This window comes from Cydia strobilella, chromosome 20, assembly GCF_947568885.1.
Source record: "Cydia strobilella chromosome 20, ilCydStro3.1, whole genome shotgun sequence".
In the NCBI taxonomy this organism is placed as follows: Eukaryota; Metazoa; Arthropoda; class Insecta; order Lepidoptera; family Tortricidae; genus Cydia; species Cydia strobilella.
In genome coordinates, this window is record NC_086060.1 from 6,839,469 (window position 1) to 6,860,259 (window position 20,791).

The 20,791-nt window shown below is 43.2% G+C and overlaps 2 protein-coding genes across 2 annotated transcripts in view; one reads left to right on the forward strand and one right to left on the reverse strand.

The window, feature by feature from the left end:
- The window catches only part of LOC134750778 (uncharacterized), a 347,410-nt gene that overhangs the window by 318,490 nt on the left and 8,129 nt on the right, over positions 1 to 20,791 (forward strand). The gene's annotated exons all lie outside the window — the stretch shown is intronic.
- Positions 6,670 to 12,549, reverse strand: LOC134750748 (uncharacterized). The gene has a single exon (XM_063685989.1). The coding sequence runs from the start codon at positions 12,487 to 12,489 to the stop codon at positions 6,670 to 6,672; it is 5,820 nt and encodes a 1,939-aa protein (XP_063542059.1). The 5' UTR covers positions 12,490 to 12,549.

The window sequence follows — 20,791 nt, forward strand, 5'->3', positions numbered from 1 at the left end:
AGCCGCTCACACCGGTGTTGCTCCTGGTCGTCTTCACGACGGCAGTTTCAGGGGCCCATCTAGTCAGCGGCAAGTCACCACCTGCCGCGATAACGTGTATTAACATTGTTATGGCAGGTGTCCGGAGTTCTTTACAATAGCCCAGTCTCATTGCCCACCCAAACTTCAATCCATAGACCGGTATACTGTTCACTTTTTCTGCAATAGTCCCAATGCCTGCTGCGACCGGTTCATGGGTGTCTATTGTTGCGCCTGTGAACGGGTTCCAGCAGGCGTTCTACATGACATTAAAGCTCTCCAAGGGGCCTCTACATGTTGGATCTATATCCCCACGCAAGCCTATCAAAAGACCGGGATTTATAGGCCCGTGATATCCAAGGAGATACAAATAATAATACTAAAATTAAGATTAAAAATTAATAGTAATTCATTATGCGCAGTCAAAAATAAATTTAAATGTCAACGCTAAAATTAAGTTTAAATATTAACATGCAGACTATGCCAGTGTCCAGCTATCGGACAATCTAGCCTGTCTGCCACCAGACTCAGGATGCTGTTGGAGCTCCCACGCACTCGGCGCATAATGGAAGCTGTTCGTTTCCGGATTATGGCTTGGAAGCCATCTATTTGTGAAACCGCAAACATCCCAGAAGCGCTACAGTACCTGGGAAGACCCAACAGCATCCTCAGTATGTTATTATACAGAACGCGCAAGGCGCTGATTGCCTTCTGAGTATGGTTGACCCACAGGCTGCACGTGTACAAGGACTGGCAATATGCCTTAAATAGGGTTATCTTAACGTCCCTTGAACAACGTGCAAACCTGCGCGCCACCATGTTACCCCTGACAGCCAACGCCCTGCGCTCCCTCTCAATGTCTGGATCGTCCGAGAGGCACTCCGTGACCCAATGACCCAGGTACTTGAATTTCTTGGTTCTGTTTAGAGGTATACCATACAGCAAGATTTCCGGTACCCTATCCACCTTATGCTCGCGCGGCTGGAAAACTAGAATCTCACTCTTAGCCACATTGTACCTGAGTCCGTGAGCCACGGCATACTCCTCACACATGCTCAGAAGTTTTCTGACTGCACAAACAGAGGGCCCCAGCAGCACCATATCGTCCGCGTAACTAATATTGTTTACCATATCCCCGGCAATAGCGCAACCAACCCTGGTACTACTGAGACTCTCTATGAGCGCATTAATGTACAGGTTGAAGAGACGCGGAGAGGTTAACCCACCCTGTCTCACCCCGCACCTCAACCTGTACTCATCAGAAAAAACGTTGCCCCACTTGACAACATTTGTTTGGTTGTTGTACCAATAATCAAAAATACCTATTACCTCCTCCGGGACGTCTGTCTCTGTACGCAGCTTATGCCAAAGTAGGTCGTAAGACACCATATCAAAGGCTTTAGATAGGTCAAGAAAACACCCGTAAACCGGTGTTTTCCTATCGGTGTAATATCGGACAGTGTGCTTGAGACTAAGAATTGCTGTTTCAGTCGATAACCCAGCTCGGAAACCAAACTGGGCATCATGCAGCTTGAGGTATTTACACAGCTGTCGATCAAGCAAACTGTCCAACACCTTGACTACCGTGGTCCCTAGTGATATGGGTCTATAGTTGGCTTTATCCGTCGGATCACCAGTTTTGTTCTTGATTATTGGCACAACCACCGTTTTCATACATTCGCCAGGCAGATACGAGTGACGAACCGCCACTGTGTAAAACATCGCTAACACACGCGGCAGGTGCACTCCAGCGTACTTAAGGTGTTCAATACTAATTCCATCGTGACCAGGAGATTTGCCCCTGGTCATATTACGTACGACTGAAGCTACCCCTGCCGCGTCGAACTTAATAGGCGATCCAGACCCACCGGTGACACTATTCACCGCCCGACGAGTACTTGCCTGACTATTTAGCGGCTTAACCAAAAACGTGTCCTTGAACATATTCGCTATGTCAGCGGGCTTGCTGCAACCATCGACACTGAGAGGGACAGACGACCTAGGGTTTAGTTTATTCGTCTGTTTCCAAAAACTTTTAAAATCTTTCCTATTATGGTGCGTGGCTAAAACATCCATCCTTATCCGCTCAGCATTATCCTGGCACCATTTCAGCCTAGACTTAAAAATGCGCCTAGTTTCTGCCATCCGTTCATAAAAGGGCCCATTCGATGGTTTGCCATGCTACATTATTCATATATTATTACGGGCAGATCATACATTATGTTGACGAGTTCATCTACTTGGGCCAGCTAGTTTCTTTCAGTAACAGGCAAGACAAGGAAGTTGAGCGACGTGTTCAAAATGCCAGGAAGAGCTACTGGTCTATGAAAGAGCTAATGAAGGGTAACCTTCCATTGTCACTGAAGCGCAAACTCGTTGACATGTGTGTTCTGCCTGTTCTAACCTACGGCGCCCAAACTTGGTCACTCACAGAGATCCAGAAGTCCAAACTGAAGGTTTGCCAATGCGCTATGGAGCGCAGCATTCTAGGTGTTAAACTAGCTGATCGCATAAGAAACACCACGCTGCGCTCAAAAACCGGCATCGCTGACGTAGGCGAGAAAACCTCTAGGCTCAAATGGGACTGGGCCGGTCACGTCTACCGCATGCATCCGGAGAGGCGGGCTAGCTTAGCAACCAAGTGAATGCCGGTAGAGAGGCGTGGACGGGGCAGGCCCAAACGGAGATGGCGGGATGACCTGTCCAGGTCTTAAATAATAATAAATAATAATTTCATAGAAATTTCCCATTTAAAATAATACTTGCACAGTCTGGACAATCAAAACTATCACACCAACTATGAAAGTCACGCTATTAGACGAGCCGATCGAGCAAGTTTATGAGGCTCGGAACCTGGGTCTCTTGATGGATAATGGCCTTCGTTTTGAGAAACATACTGCTGATGTATAGGTAGTAAGGAGCTGCTTTTACAAGCTAAAAGTGTTGTACAAAGTTAGACCTTTCATTAATGAAATACTGCGTGTTATGTTAGTAGTCACTTATTTTGTCAAAATTAAATTATGTGGATGCGGTATTTGGACCACGACTTCTTTGTAAAGCCAAAAGACTTATACAACGTGTCCAAAACGCCTGTGCTCGCTTTTGTTTCTGCATTCCATTGCGGGGCCACGTATCACCATTCTTTAATCAGCACAATATCCTAAAAATGCACTACCGCCGTAAGCTGCACCTTGCTTCTTTACTCTTTGGAGTAATAAACTGTCAGACTCCTATTTATTTGTATGAGAAGCTTTCCATATCTGAGTCACGCTGGGGTCGGCGGTCTGCGACTCAACTTCTAACTCCTAGACACACATCAGCAGCCACAGAGGCAGTTTTCGTTACGCAGCCACTGGGTGTTGGAACAACATCCCACCTCCTATCAGAAACCTGCAAAGCATTCATAGTTTTAAAACAACTTTAAAAAAGTTTATGCTTAAACATCAATTTAACGAGGAATGCGTCAAACTTGAGACAAGCTACATTTAGATTCAATATAGATTATTATATTTACATAAGTGTATTAAGTATGTACTTACTGCCTTTTTTGTCCCTTCCGCAACCGCCACTCGCTCTCATTTTTATTATTTAACGAATTGTTGTTTATTTTTATTTTTGCATCTTGTTTGTTTTAATTAATCTTGACGTGTCTTTTATTATTTGTTTTATACTGTGTTACTATTAATATTGTCTTCGGTTACCGCGATAGTTACTCATGAAATAAAACTATGAAAACGGATTATATCGCGTATATTGAATTTATAATTCATCCCGACGTTTCGAACTCTTTACAGCGTTCGTGGTCAACGGGTGACTGAGGAAAAATTACAAAATGCAAAAATACCCACATACTAAAAAAATAATGAACAATCATAGACTACAAACTTTAAGGCTGGTTGTACATGCAAAATCGGTTCATAAGGCTAGTTATACACTATAATTATTTTTCAAGTAAAGATATATATTATATACGCGATAAAAAAAACTATGCCGGCTCCAACCCTACACCACGGACCCGAGAAGATTTAATTCCCTCCTAAATTGTAGGAGGGTATCCCAATATGGGACCGGCAACAAACTCGGCGGGACACATCTTTTCAAAACATCAGAATGTCCAGCATCATCCAACACTACGGTCTCACAGTCTATGTCTCGCTTGCTCCTTTATCAGGTGGACTACAGGATCCCAAGCTGGTGGTAGAGAAAAGCCATCTTCCCTATTAAAGTTTGGATATTTCTTAATATCAATGGCCTCGCGCAGCATTCTGGGTATGTAACGCTTCTCCTTGGCAAGAACCAGAGGCTTATCAAACTTGATTGAGTGATTGGCTTTATCCATGACATGCTCACAGACAGCAGACCTAGGTCGACGGTGCTTGACATCAGCTATGTGTTCCTTCACCCGAGTGGAAATGCTCCGTTTCGTCTGCCCGACATATGATAGGCCACACTCACAGTCTAGCCTGTACACTCCTGCAGTCTGTAGAGGGGTATTGCATTTTACAGGCCTCAGGAATTGTGACATCTTCTTCATTGGCTTGAAATATGTTTTTATAGAAGCACGCTTCAAGATGTGGCTGATCCTGTCCGTGACCCCCCTGACAAAAGGCAGAATGGCAGGCCTGCGCTCAACTGTGGGGATCTTAATGTGGGACCTCTGGTTGACCCGCGGTATCCTGAGCTCGTTTGCCTGGAGCGCGCGCCTGGCATGCTGGAGCTCCGCGGCCAGATGCTGGTCATCACATATCCTCTGGGCTCTCTGAAACAAAGATTTGCCTACTGTAACAAGTTGACTGGGATGGTGATGCGATTTGCCATTTAAGTACCTATCAGTATGAGTAGGTTTCCTATACACAGTGCGACCTAGGGTGTTATCAGGATTTCTTTTTATCAATACATCTAAGAAGGGGAGAGAACAGTCTTTTTCCAACTCCATAGTAAATTTTATTTATTTTATTTTTATAGCATATATTAAAGAAAAAGTGACGAAGCCCTCCAGTGGTGAAGGCCGGATTCGAACCTACGGATACTAAGATGGCATATAATCGAGAAATTCGGACGGGCACCGCCGTGGCGAGGTAGCCTAGGGGTTCATGGCGTTAGCCGCGATAGCTAAAGACGCCGGTTCGAATCCGGCCTTCACCACTGGAGGGCTTTGTCACTTTTTCTTTAATATATGCTATTACAGTTTTTAATTTATATATAGTAGTGTGACTACTTTAAAAAACACAAATCAAAATATTTAAAAAAATAATTTGATTTGTTCTCAAACTTGTTCATAGATGGCAGCACCAGTCTCTCTCGCTACAACGTAAATCCGTAAGGAGTTCGTTTAGGAGGTGCAAGCGCGCACTGCTTGCCCTTAGAGCTGGTCAAAGACGCCTAGTCTTACTAAGATGGCATATAGTCGAGAAATTCGGACGGGCACCGCCGTGGCGAGGTGGCCTAGGGGTTCATGGCGTTAGCCGCGATAGCTAAAGACGCCGGTTCGAATCCGGCCTTCACCACTGGAGGGCTTCGTCACTTTTTCTTTAATATATGCTATTACAGTTTTTAATTTATATATAGTAGAGTAGTGTGACTACTTTAAAAAACACAAATCAAAATATTAAAAAAAAAAATAATAATAATAATTTACGACGAACAACTATCGGAAATATATCCTGAAGGACGGTACGGTCGACATTTGTCGGGCATGCCGCCGTCCCGGAGAGTCACTCAGGCATATCATTTCCGGTTGTTCTCATCTTGCTAACGGCGAGTACTTGCACAGACATAATCTCGTAGCCAGGATTATTCACCAGCAGCTTGCTCTTCTATACGGCCTTGTGGACCGCGAAGTACCGTACTACAAGTATTTACCTGTGCCAGTTCTCGAGAATGGTCGTGCCACGCTCTATTGGGATCGATCTATCATCACTGACAGGACTATTGTAGCCAATAAGCCTGACATTGTGATAATAGATCGATCGCAGCGCCGGGCCGTGCTCGTCGACATCACCATCCCCCATGATGAGAATCTCGTGAAAGCCGAGAAGGACAAGTCCAGTAAGTACCTAGACTTGGCTCACGAGATAACCGCCATGTGGGATGTTGATTCGACGATTATTGTCCCGATAGTCGTTTCAGCGAACGGTCTCATAGCGAAGAGTCTCGACCAACACCTTGAGAGACTCTCGCTAGGTGGTTGGATCAAGGGTCAGATGCAGAAGGCGGTGATCTTGGACACGGCGCGGATAGTCCGCCGGTTCCTCTCTCTGCGGCCCTGACCACCGGCAGCTTGGGCCCTGCCCCGCTGCTGGCGGCACCCTAGGTTAGGTTTTTTATAATTTGTGTAGATCATAGGCACTGGCACGAGGAATGTAAAGGCGAAGTTGAACTTAACAATGAACTTTAATCCGATTTTTGAATACAGAGTCGAGTGAAACCGATCGCGTCTAGCAGCGGACTGCCGCCGGCGCATAGCAACATAATGCACATTACTTGCATAAGATACGTCATACAATTTTGAACCTTAAGTATTAGACATTAACATCTAAATTAATATGACAAAGTTTCCTTAAAATAAAACTTAACTAGTTACCTACAAAATATATGTATAAGTACTTGTATAGTGAGCGCATCGCTAACACTCCCCACCCCAGTGCTGACTCAGCACTCTAAACTTACGGGAATTGGAGCGATGCGAGCCGCGGACCGCCGGTAAGTCCCGGTAGCCGTCTTCACCTCCACTAAACGGATGCGACCGTCTCCGCCAGGAAACACCTGGGTGATCAACCCCTTCGGCCACATGTTGCGGGGAGAGTTGGGATCCACGACCAGAACGAGGTCTCCTACCTTTAACGGCTTCTGCTCCTCCAGCCATTTTGTCCTAGGCACGAGGGTGGGTAAGATTTCTCTTAGCCACCTCTGCCAAAACATGTCAGCGAGCCTCTGCGCCTTCCGCCATAGTTTCCTCAAGTTGAGATCAGAATCATCGAACTCTCCTACGAGAGGGAGTCGCGATGATGATCCTAAAAGGAAATGATTAGGAGTAAGAGACTCACCGTCAGCAGGATCGACAGACACGTGCACCAATGGACGACCGTTGACCATGTTCTCAACCTCTGCCATTAATGTGGTCAAAGCTTCGTCCCTTGGTGCTCGTTCTTTTAAAACGACCTTGAGAGCCGTCTTTACTGAACGTATTAAACGTTCCCACGCCCCACCCCAATGGGGGCTGGCGGGGGGAATAAAAGTCCAGTCCATGTTGTTATTCACCCCCTCAGCTTTCAGCACGTCCATGTCTAGCGCCTCCATCGACCGGCGCAACTCTGTGTCGGCGCCCCTCAGATTAGTACCGTTGTCCGAGTACAGATGGCGCGGCCAGCCGCGCCGCGCCGCCATTCGTCGTAACGCCATGATGAGCGAGTCAGTTGTGAGGGAGGCAACCAGCTCGATATGAATCGCCCGTACTGTGAGGCATGTGAATAGAACACCATATCTTTTTTCTCTGCGGCGACCCACCGCGACCTCCATTGGCCCAAAAAGGTCCAACCCACAGTGAAAAAAGGGTCGCTGATGATGTTCTATTCTGGCCTCTGGCAAATCTCCCATGCGAGGTACCTGAGGTCTGCTCTTCATTATCCTGCACAACATGCACCTTGACGTCACGAGTTTAACAGTAGGTCTAAGTTTAATTACCCAATACCTTTGCTTTATTTCGTTGACCACCATCTCCTGACTTCCATGGGCCGCTTTCACAGGGTAATGCCGAACGATTAATCTTGTTACCTGATGGCGGCCGTCCAGGATCACGGGTCTCTTGACGTCCAGAGGCACATCTGATGCGGCGTCAATGCGCCCGCCCACGCGAAGTAGTCCATTTGCGTCTAAAACGGGTGATAATTTTAATAACTTACTTGCGCGATGTAAAGCCCCGTGCGCCTTAATTTTAGCTAAGTCTTCCCCGAAAGACTCGTATTGCGCGTGTTTTAGCAATAGTATTTCGGCACGCTCCATCGCAGCGCAGTCAATCTCGGCCGCCTGACCTTTGCACCTGGCGATGAACTTTAGCACTGTGGCCGTGGCGCGGGTGAGACGAAGCCACGAAGAGAAGCGCTGTGGGTCCGGCACTGGTATGCATGCAGGTTCGGCGCGCATCTGGACGACTGCTACGCATTCTCCTATCTCCTCCTTGTTACCGGTCGGTATAATATTTTTAGGCCATTGACTTTCGTCAGCGTATAAAAAAGAAGGACCTTTGAACCACTCATTTTGTAGGGCTAGATCAAACGAGTCCCGCGTGGCTAAATCGGCAACATTTAGTTTAGTAGAAATGTACCGCCACTCGTCAACGCGGGTAAGGTCGTCAATCTCCCCCAAACGATTTGCTTCAAAAGCCTTATACGTATTTTTGTTGCGAATCCAATGTATCACAGTTGAGGAGTCACACCAGAAGTAACGCCTCGCAGGCGTCAGTTTGTGCTCCTTTCCAATTGCATCGGCTAGTCTTGCCGACAACAATGCAGCTTGTAGCTCAGCCTTCGGTATAGTCAGCTGTTTTACCGGCATAACTCTAACTTTGCTGGCAATAAATGCAACATAAATAGTACCGTTGTGTTCCCATCGCCAATAGCCCACAGCTGACATCGCCTGAGTAGATGCATCGCTAAAAAAATGCACTTCTAAATTATTATAATATGAGTACCTACTCGATGCGGTCGTAGCGCATGTAGATGCAGCTACGCCCTCGTAGCCTTTCGTAGCACTGTGCGTAGGCGCACAATCTTGCATTTCACTCGCACGCGCTGTCGCCGATTGGCTGTCCCTTACTGCATTCCGCGCGGCTGCGCAGTACCACCTAGGTATACGGATATTTTTAATTACCTTTAGTAGGTCGACCCACTTTCGCCACTTGTGATAAATCTGATCTGGAATGTAATCCTCCCAATCCACCTGTAAGCGCCAAGCCTCTTGAAGCATGATTCGGCCTTGAATCGTAAAGGGTGCTAAGAAACCTAGTACATCAAATATTGACATAATTACTCTTAGCATTAAACGTTTTGTAGGCCTATTCTCACCTTTAAGTACGTCGCTCGGTATACGTTTTAATGACAAATCGAAGCCCAATATGTCATCAGCTGGGTACCAAATGAGACCCAAGGTACGCTCGCTTTCATGTTGCTGGCCGACTTTGAACCTTACAGCAGCAGTACCTAAGGTCTCCTTTGGCACGCTGTTTAAAACTGCGACGCTGTTGCTCGTCCAGTTTCTTATCTCAAAGCCGCCCGCCCTGTGGATATCACTGACATTCCTTACCATTTCGATCGCTGTCGCCTCGTCGGGCAGGCTGTCGATGTAATCGTCCATGTAGTGCGAGTTGACGACGGCGTCGACGGCGGCGGGAAACGACGATTCAAATCGCTGGGCGTTTTTATTTTTAACAAATTGCGCGACAAATGGAGCACAATTTGCACCGAAAATGAGTGACGTCATCGCGTACGTCTTTATGTTTTCTGTGGGGTTGTTTCTCCACAGAAACCTCAGTGCGTCCTGGTCGTCTTGCTGGATCTTAACCCTTAAGAACATGTCCCTAATGTCACCTGTTACCGCTATTGGATGTTCCCTAAAGCGCAGCATTATACCTAAAAGTGATGACAATAGGTCGGGCCCTGTGAACAAATAATCGTTCAGAGAGCAACCACTTACCTGACTTGCAGCATCAAAGACCAGACGAAGTTTTTGCTTGTTCGGGTTGTCCACACCGAAATGAGGTAAGTAATAAGTCTTCGGCGTGACCTCGGTATTAGTAAGTTCCATAGCGTAATCATTTTCTAATAAATGATTGACCCTCTCACGGTACCTGTCGGCGAATCCTGGATCCTTACCCATTTTGCGCTCAATACCCTTCATCCTGGTAAGTGCGTTTGGGCGGGAGTCGGGCATGGGGCGGTGTTCGTCCTTCCACGGAAGGCCGACGTACCAGCGCCCATCGATGAGCTCGGCGGAGCGCTCCAGCTGCGCGACGGCGCGGCCGTCGTCGGCCTTTTGGCGTGCGTGCGCCGTCACGCCCATGGAATCTAGCAGAAACGAGCGCCTAACATCTTCGTGGATTTCCCTTAGGAGGCACTCATTTGAAGTGGTATCGTGATCTGATCCGCTATCTGCAATAAAAAGTTTAGTATGGACAGCGACAGATGGTGAACCCCTGGACGGACGGACAATCCGCGGCACGCACACTTCCCCATGGACGCTCCAGCCGAGACGGGTGAGTGTAGCTGATGGCTCATTATCTTTGCCCTCCCTCACTTGAATAGGTATCACAACATGTAAATTATCCTGACCTAACAATAATTCGGGTTCTGAATCAGTGGTACAAAATTTATGTTTTATATCTGCTAGGTGAGAATAGTTAACTAATTTTAAAACAGACAATGTTTGTAATGGCAAACTCAATTCTTCAAGACAACGCAATTTTACATTATAAACCTTATTGTCCATACCTTTAATGTCGACATTCACTTTGGTCGATTTGTACTCGAGCCCGTCATTTTTAAACGCACCGTGAACGACCAGTCTCTGCGAGATACCATGTAGACCGACGCGACGCGCGAGATTGGCACTTATTAATGAGATGGTAGATCCATCGTCCAATAGCGCAGTGCTATTTACCATACCGTTAGGTCCCTGAACACACACTCGTACTACTTTTAACAACACTCTGCTGTCGGTCGCATTTATATGAGTTAAAGTTTCCGTCACTGGCTTGAACGCGGGTTCGCGCGGCACGGGTCCGTTTATCGCGCTATTATTCGGTACACTTGCACTCGGCCGCGGTGCGGGCGCCGCCATGACGTCACGCGCACTGTTGTTTACCGGATAATGTAGTAGGCGATGATGTGGAGCTCCGCAACCGTCCTTGTCGCACGCAGGGGCCTTGCAGGTATCGCGTTCGTGCTTGGAGATAATACATTTGTAGCATAAACCATGTTTCTTTATATGTTGCCATCGTACTTTGCGCAACGCTTTCTTAAATGGTTTGCATTCCGTTAACTTATGCACAGCTGTTCGGCAAAATAAACATTTTAAATCGCCTACTTCAGTTTGTAGTAAAATAGTTTGTGTACGGGAAGATGAATGCTCGCTAGACTTGTTTTTAAAGGTATCGCTGCGCGTAGTTGTTAAAAAACTTGCAGTTGTAGAAATCTTCAATGCTTCGTCATTAAGAAAATCCGATAGAATGACTAACCTCGATTTCTGCGCATCTTGGAGGAGTTTAAAACTGTAGTCTGACCATTTTGAGATGAGCACAGTGGGCAGCTTGGACAGGATGATGGAGACGATATTCATGCCGTGTAGGTACTCCTCGCGTCCTACTGCTCGCACAGCTTCTACGAAATTTTGAACCTTCACTGCGAACATAACTATATCCTTATGATATTCGAGTTGTAAAGGCTGTAGCTTCTTGATGTCTTGCAGAATACGAGAAATGATGCTGTCTGGGTTTCCAAAACGTAGCTCCAATGTCGACATTACCCGGTCGGGCGACGTGGCGCTGATAAACAATGCAGCGACAGCATCTCGTGCGGCTCCTTTAAGACATTTACGAAGTCTCCATAAATTTTCTTTATCTGTAAATTTACAGACCTCAGTTGACTCCTGGTAGGCCTGTTTGAACTGAAGCCATTCTAACTGGTCACCTGAAAATTCAGGTAGGTCCTTAGGCGTGCTAATGCGACTAAGCAGACTAGCGTTAGGCACTTGATTGTTAGCGGTCGATAGGTCTTTAAGTGCGCCGGCCAATAATTGCACTGTTTGGTTGAGCGCGCTGACGGTACCTTCTGGCGCCAGCGGCGCTGCCGGCATGGGGCCATCGGCGGCGGCGCGCGGTGCTAGGTTAGACGCTGGCATCGGCTGAGCTTGCTCGGTGAATGCAGAGGGTATGACAGGTGCAGGCATCCGTGCTGGAACTGAAATGTGCAGCTCGCCCGTTGTGACTCCATTGTCGGGGGCTTGCTGCTCCTCAGGTAGTTCCGTGTGGTTGCTTTGGTGCTCAACCCACGCATTTATATCGTTGCGAAGAGGTAAATTGCCATCGATTTGTGAACTGTATTCCTCTAGGTCCTCTTCGCTACCACTAAGAGCTGCAAGTTGCGCGTCTAAGGTTTTATTAATTATGTCCATTTGAATCGCAGCCTTTTCCTTTGCAGCGTCCAAAATTAATTGTTTTCGCCTGGCTTCTTTAGAGGCTGACGATCTTCGTGAGCCCTTGCTGCTCGGGACGGCACCCACATGTGACGCGGCAGGCTTCGTGTCGGGAATTTGCTTAAATTGCGGCATCGGCTCCGACTTTATGCTGCTTGTCGCGTTTAATTTGTATTGTAGAAACTTCTTGACCATCGGATCCAAAGGTTTCTTGACTTCATCGGGCATAGCTTCATTGCACGGCGGTATAACCTCACTTTCTCTTTGTTCTCGCTCGCGCGCCATGTGTTCTTCGCGCTCCCGACGTGCCTTCGCATTGCGTGTTTCTATTTTTCTAGGCGTTCGGTGCATAATCCGGTTCGAAGGACCACTTTGTAGATCATAGGCACTGGCACGAGGAATGAAAAGGCGAAGTTGAACTTAACAATGAACTTTAATCCGATTTTTGAATACAGAGTCGAGTGAAACCGATCGCGTCTAGCAGCGGACTGCCGCCGGCGCATAGCAACATAATGCACATTACTTGCATAAGATACGTCATACAATTTTGAACCTTAAGTATTAGACATTAACATCTAAATTAATATGACAAAGTTTCCTTAAAATAAAACTTAACTAGTTACCTACAAAATATATGTATAAGTACTTGTATAGTGAGCGCATCGCTAACAATTTGTTTATATGTATTTTGTATTGTTTTGTAAGTGTTTTTATATTTTACTTTTATATGCATATTATAAAAAAACCTAACATGAGAAAAATAATAAATAAAGAGAATAATAATTTGATTTGTTCTCAAACTTGTTAAAAGGTCAAATTTAATATCCACATTTTAAAATTGCCCGGAAATTTTTATAAATCATAGTTTTAGTTCGTTTTGTCACTAAAATGAATAAAATAAAATAAATTAATTAAAAAATTAAAAACGACTGCGGAATTTTAAGCGAACTGAAAAGCTAAAAATAATTTTGATGTTACTTACATAATTTTATAAATTTAAATTGGAATATAAATGTACACTTACGGTCATTTATAGTTAATACAAAGGGACCTTGATGTAGTGCATTTTCCCATTCAAAGGTCCCCCGACTGCAATCGAAATAAAATACACAGGGACAGTCACGTCATAAATGTGCATAAACCTTTGTATTAACTATAAATGACCGTAAGTGTACATTTATATTCCAATTTAAATTTATAAAGTTATGTAAGTAACATCAAAATTATTTTTAGCTTTTCAGTTCGCTTAAAATTCCGCAGTCGTGTTTTTAATTTTTTAATTAATTTATTTTATATGACATTAGGTACGGAGTTGTAGGCAATCGGTCCCATGACGTCGGGCGATTGTCGAGACTTAGCTAGTCGATGCTTTGGGATTTGCAACCGTGGTCGCCTTCGCGTCGAGGTGTCACAAATTTTAGCGCTAGATTTATAATTATGTATATTTGACCTTACATACATGCACATAGTCAATATGCATATAGTGTTTTTAAACAAGGACTGAGCAGGATGGTCAAATGGTTTTCCGTCGATTATACGCAGGGCTCGTTTCTGCATTTTAAACACTGTCGCGATCCGCGTCTGTGCACCAGAGACCTACACCTTGCACAAGAATCGAGTGGAAATATCCATAGTAAGCAGCTTTGATATTCTCCATAGATAAACCGGGTGCTATCCTGGACAGTGCGAAACACGCTGCGGCCAATTTGTCACATTCTTTTATTTTTAAAAATAAACAAGACTGCATTCAAAGATTTTACATTTTTTTTTTCAATTTTGCTTGTTAAAAAAATATAGAAATATATAAAATAAAATATAAAATAGCGTGTTTATTTTTTAATTTTTAGTCGGTTCGATTCCCGGGTGAAAAATCTTTGAATGAAGTTTTTTTTTTTTTTAATAGAAAATGTTTCCTTTAAGCAAAATGAGCTATGCTTCAGCATGCCGAGCTGCACCTGCCAAGGGTTCTTGCAATGCTGTTTTCGCTGTGTATGACACACTCCTTTGTACCCATAGAGATGACAAAAACTGTTGTTGTACCCATTATAAAGAATAAAACAGGTGATGTGTCCTCTATAAATAATTATAGGCCTATTTCCCTTGCTACGGTAATCTCGAAAGTTTTTGACAGTTTGCTAAACGCTGAACTGGATAAGTATTTGCATCTACATAGTGCGCAGTTCGGGTTTAGGCCTGGACTGTCTACAGAAAGTGCCATAATATGTATGAAGGAAACTGTCCGATACTATAACAACAGGAACACACCTGTATTTGCTTGCTATCTAGATCTGTCAAGGGCTTTTGACTTAGAGAACTATGGGCTGCTATGGAAAAAGCTTTGTGATGCAAATGTACCTAAAGAAATAATACATGTTTTTAGATTTTGGTACTCTAGTCAAATTAATGTCGTTAAGTGGGGTGATGCAATGTCTGATGAGTATGGTCTTGACTGTGGGGTAAGACAGGGCGGGTTAAGCTCTCGTAAATTGTTTAACTTATATATGAATGCACTTATCGAGGAGCTCAGCAGCATGCATGTTGGTTGCCGCATACAAGACACAAGTTTTAATAATATCAGTTATGCGGATGATATGGTGCTGTTGAGCCCCTCGGCAGGAGGGCTTAGGAAATTGCTAAAGGTATGTGAGCAATATGCTACTAGTCACGGCCTTAAATATAACTGTACGAAAAGTGAATTTATGCTCTTTAAGCCTAATAATAGATGTGCAGATGACTTTCCTCCAGTATTGCTCAACGGCGTGCCTTTAAAACAGGTATCTCAATTTAAATACCTAGGGCATGTAGTGTGTGATAACATGAGGGATGATGAGGATATAAAGCGGGAGCGTAGGGCGTTAGCGACTAGAGCGAATATGCTGGCTCATAGGTTTAGGCGTTGCACCGCGCCAGTAAGAATAACCCTATTTCGAGCTTTTTGCACGACTTTTTATACATGTGCACTATGGACCAGCTATACGCAAAGGTCGCTAAGTGACCTGCGCGTCCAATATAACAATGCATTCAGGGCGCTGTTGCGGTTGCCTCGCTGGTGCAGCGCGTCCGGGATGTTCGCGGATGCGCGCGTGGACGGATTTCCGGCCATCATGCGAGGGCGCTGCGCGGTCGCGCTACGGCGCCTGCGGGACAGCCGCAACAGTCTCCTAGAAGTTATAGCTGACAGGCTCGACAGTCAGCTTATCGTGCACTGGACCAGGGCGCACTCATTGGTAGCTGCGTACACATGAGTATGTAGCAGCCGATGAGTGTACCCTGGCTCCTGCCAAAATAGAAATACAATAATAATAAGGTGTCCGGAACTCTTAGCAATAGCCCAGTATTATATTCCACCCAAATTTATGCCATAGACCAGGACTCTTTCCACTTTTCTATAATAGCTCCCAATGCCTGCTGAAACCGGTTTACGGGTATCTATTTATGTACCCGTGAATGGGTTCCAGCAGGCGTTCTATATGACATCAAAACTCTCCAAACGGCCTCTACGTGTTGGATCTATATCCCCACGCACGCCTTATAAATGACCGGGCCTGAAAACCCGAGAGTTTGTAACGGAGATACAAATAATAATATAAATAATTTAAGTTTAGTTGCTTAAAATAGTATTAAGTACTAACATGTATGGACCATTATGAAGTCTGAAATAAACGAAATTTTTTTTATTTATTTTTTTTATTTTTTAAGGCATTTATTTCTCTCCAGGGATTCATTATTTCCACACTGTGTTTAGCACAAATATGGAAGTTTTTTTTTTTTTTTTATAAACTGATTGGCGATTGGCCCTAGTCACACCTGATGGAAAGTGAAGACAGGTCCTAAGATCGAGCTTACCGATGGAGTTAAAATGTAGTTACAATAGAAATATGAGACGTCAAAAGTTCGCAGCACATTTGTGTGTGCTTATTTGAGCGTTTAAACAGAAACCAGAGTCGACACAACTTTGCGTCAACTCGACACAACTTTTCATTAACTCGACAACTGTAACCTAATCAGCTTCTGAAATTGTTCTAAAATTCCCCTTCCCAAAGGAAAATTTCCAATGATAGCGAATTCCAAAGTTAGAAAGTAAAGTACCCAGGAGAACTTTTTGCGGGACCGAAATAAGCATTACGAAGTTGAGAGTTATTATATTCCGATATTTGATTTCGTATTTGAACATGAGCCACATTAATGTGATTTAAATTTAAATTGAAAATTGATTCGTAACTTTGTGCCGAATTCGTTCGTATAAACGAGATGCTTCTTTGTTAAGTTTAGTTGCCTCCATATTCAATCTTGACCGTATTTTTAACTAAGAGCATAATTTCGATGGATTTTTTAGTTCAATATGATGACATTATTAAATAAAAAATCTAAAATGATCTTCTTCTTCCTCGCGTTATCCCAGCATTTTGCAACGCCGCGGCTCATGGGAACCTGGGATCCCCTTCCTGGGATCCCGAAAATTGACGTAGGCACTAGTTTATACGAAAGCGACTGCCATTTGACCTTCCAATCCAGAGGGGAAATTGGGCCTTATTGGGATTAGACAGGTTTCCCCACGATGTTTTCCTTCACCGAAAAGGAACTGGTAAATATCAAATGATATTTCGTACGTATGTTGTACATGTGATGATTTAAAATATTTAAATACGTAACTTGTACCTAAATAACTTTCTAATAACATACAATATCAGTCGTCGGCGGTCGGCCATACGTCAATAATGGTTGCTCCTCAGTAAAACAAAATTCGATAATTAAAATGGTACAAATAGACAGTAGTGCAGTGAAAACCCTACTCATAGACCTCATACTACCACTCGAGCAAAAGTGAGTGATTTAAGTACTATGTAACAAAATGCGCAAAGAAATATGTAACAAAATGCGCAAAATAAAATCTGCTGTAATGATAAAAATAAACTCGAGAGCTCAACTAAGGACGCGAAACGCGGTAAACAATATTGCAACGTCTACCGACGCCTGCCCATCCACACTATCTGGCTGTCCCCGCCGCAGTGTATTGCTCGGCGCCGCGGAAACAGCGCGCCTCCGCCGTGCGCATTGAAAGAGAAGCTCGCAACGATGACGAAGCAACCGTCGCAATTCAAACGCTTACCAGCTAAACGGTCGTAACTTGCGGAATGCCCACAGACTCCTGGGTGTTAAGCATAGGTTAGCCAAGTCAGTGAAACTAACCCACGTGATGGGGCCGACTGTGTACAACCGACTGCCGAGTCATGTCACAAATGCGTCGTCATTAACGAGCTTTAAAATGCACCTGAAACGATGGCTTATCGAGCACACTTTTTATAGCTTTAATGAGTTTATGGAGTACGAAATAAGTTCCTAAACAGATTTAAATTATTTTAATTTTTATATTATTATGTAAAATGTTACATTAGCTACAACAGAAATCATATTTTGTAAATAATTTATAATATTGTGACATGTAATACGAACTATAATAAATAAATATATTATGCGTATGAGTATGACTAAACAAGAGCTCTCGCAAATACCGACCACCGAAAAATGTGTTTCAAACGAAAACAATTTAAGTAAATACTAAATACTGACAACGGGGTTGTTAACCTGCAGAATAAATACAACGTAAACGACACAACTGACAACGACCGGTTAGCGCTCAAAACAACTTCCCCACCTGCGCAAACAGCTGATCAAGAATTTAAGTAAATACTGACAACGGGGTTGTTAACCTGCAGAATAAATACAACGACATACAAATCAATATTGTAAACGACACAACTGACAACGACCGGTTAGCGCTCAAAACAACTTCCCCGCCTGCGCAAACAGCTGATCAAGAATTTAAGTAAATACTGACAACGGGGTTGTTAACCTGCAGAATAAACACGACGACATACAAAACAATATTGTAAACGACACAACTGACAAAGACCAGTTAGCGCTCAAAACAACTTCCCCGCCTGCGCAGCGCAGACAGCTGATCAAGAATTGGAGACTGTAACCTGTAGACGACGCAATAAACTGGACCTGAAATGAATAACCTGAAACATAAAACTTAGTAATTAATATATATTTTAGTTTAATATTATAAAAAACCGGCCAAGTGCGAGTCGGACTCGCGTTCCAAGGGTTCCGTACATTACACAATTTAAACAATGTATTTTTTATGTAAAACGTGAGTGAAATGTCTTTAAAAAACCCGTAGGGGTCGGATCAAAAACTAAGTGATTAAGCCCGACTCACGCTTGCACTGCACATTTCTAATAGGTTTTCCTGTAATTTATAGGTAAAGATCTATTTTGTGTATTTTTTTCAAAATTTTTGATTGAGTAGTTTCGGAGATAATGGTCAGTTTTTGCCTATTTTCTTGAATAACTTCTAAATTGTTTATCCAAAAATTATAAAAAATATATATTTGAGATTCTCACAATGAGCTCTTTCATTTGATATGTAACACGATATAATTTGAAAAACTTTATTTTTAATTTTCACATTTACCCCCCAAAAGTGGCCCCCATGTTTAAAATTCATTTGTTTACATTACATGTTCGTCTTTGGGTCACAAACTTATATATGTATACCAAATTTCAACTAAATTGGTTAAGTAGTTTCGGAGAAAATAGGCTGTGACAGACGGATAGACAGACCGACGCACGAGTAATCCTATAAGTACCTCACCCGTACCTCAGAAGGAAGAAACGGAACCCTAAAATAATGTAGGTACCTTACCACTGTTGTTTCCTATGTGTTAATAAAGTATGCGCGAAAGCATGCATATGTGTGCAACGAGCCTCGGCTATCGACCAGTCATGAGTCAGTTCCCTAATACGCCTCCGAGCGATACACGCATGTCCATGCGCTCTAACACTTACCTCAAAAAGTATCCCTAGTTGTTCTTATTTCGCTCCTCTCCAGTACGGAACTCCAGTTACGCGACCAAGTTGATGTAACTGTGCCTAACTGAAAGAACACTGGCCACAAAGCAACCAGATACCTACTGTAAACATATGTAACTACTACTCAGGTAGACTCAGCTAGGTACCTGGGCTTCGTAATAGATTCAGGGCTGACATGGTCGTCACACATTGACTATGAAAATGAAATGAAATGAAAATGAAAATGAAAATTGTTTTATTTCCTTGTAAGCTTAGTCTACAAATTGCCATCAGTGGTTGGGACTTCCTTTTAGGTGAATGTACCTGTATCAGGATGCCCCGCTCGTCTATAAATATAACAGTCTTTTTTATTTAGGAAATATTGTTGGTATACATGATGATGATGTTATTTATAAACTACTTATAATTTTAACTTATAGTTTAGGTATTTATGGTATTAATTAATGTTCTAGCCTAATTAAATTACTTACTTAAATACTGTGCTTGTGATGAAGGACATATTTATGTATGTATGTGTGTGTGTGTGTGTGTGTGTGTGTGTGCGAGTGCACGCGTGTGTGGATTTGCGTATGTGTTCAGCCAATATATTTATGTATAGTTAATATTTTATGCGGTACAATAATGACTGTATCATCATAACTTAGTTGTTTCAGCCATTTAGTGAGTTCTATCTTACACTTATACAACAGTAATGGATAGATATATTTATATTGTTGTACATGTATGCCGATTGTGCTTTATATTGCCTTTTGGCAAACATAGATTTATAGCATGATAGGGGGGTAACATTGTTTTTACGTCGACGGGTTTCAATTGTAGGGTCAAAATCTAGGGTTTTGTGTAGCCTGAGTGTTGCACTCAAAACATACAGCTTCCTGATTGTTAATTGGTCACTAATTTCATATAGTTTTTTTGTAGGAAACCAGTATGGTTTTGAGTACATCACCTTGAGCAGGCAACGTTGCCCTCTCTCCACCTCTAAAAATGTTGTTTTGGCAGCGCCACCCCAGACAGTAATACAGTAACTCATGACAGGTTGTGCCAATGTAATATAAAGTTGATTCAGTAGTTCCTTAGTAGTAATATATCTAAACATCTTGAAAATCCAGTTAAGTTTTCTTATTCTATTGTTTACATTTTCCAGTTGCATGTGCCATGAGAGGCGTTGGTCAAGTAGTTTTTATTATAAACCTTCTTTATTCCTTAAGTAAACTTAGTCTATTTGTTACATATTGTTATATTTGTTATATTTTTTTTATAATACTTTCATAAACAGTTGTTATTAAAGTTTGTTGAAGATAATAGTTGTTTTTTATTTTATTTAAGGCCCCTTTCGGGTAAAGGTCACCTCCAACTTTATCCAGCAACTTCGGTCTTTGGCTGTCTCCATCCAGCTTTTACCGGCCACTTTCGATATTTCGTCTGCCCACCGTTCTTTTGGTCTTCCTGCTTCCCTTTTGCCTACTGGGCCTTTCCAAGTTGTAGCTTTTATTGTCCACCTATTGTCTGTGTAGCGGGCTATGTGGCCTGCCCATTTCCATTTTAGGCGTTTGGCATATTGTAGAGCGTCTATAATATTCGTTTTTTTTCTAATATCAGTGTTTCTTTTTCTGTCTCTTAGTTTGATGTTTAGGATACTCCTCTCCATAGCTCGTTGACAAATTTGAATTTTATTTTTTGTTTCTTTGTTGTATACCCACGTTTGACTT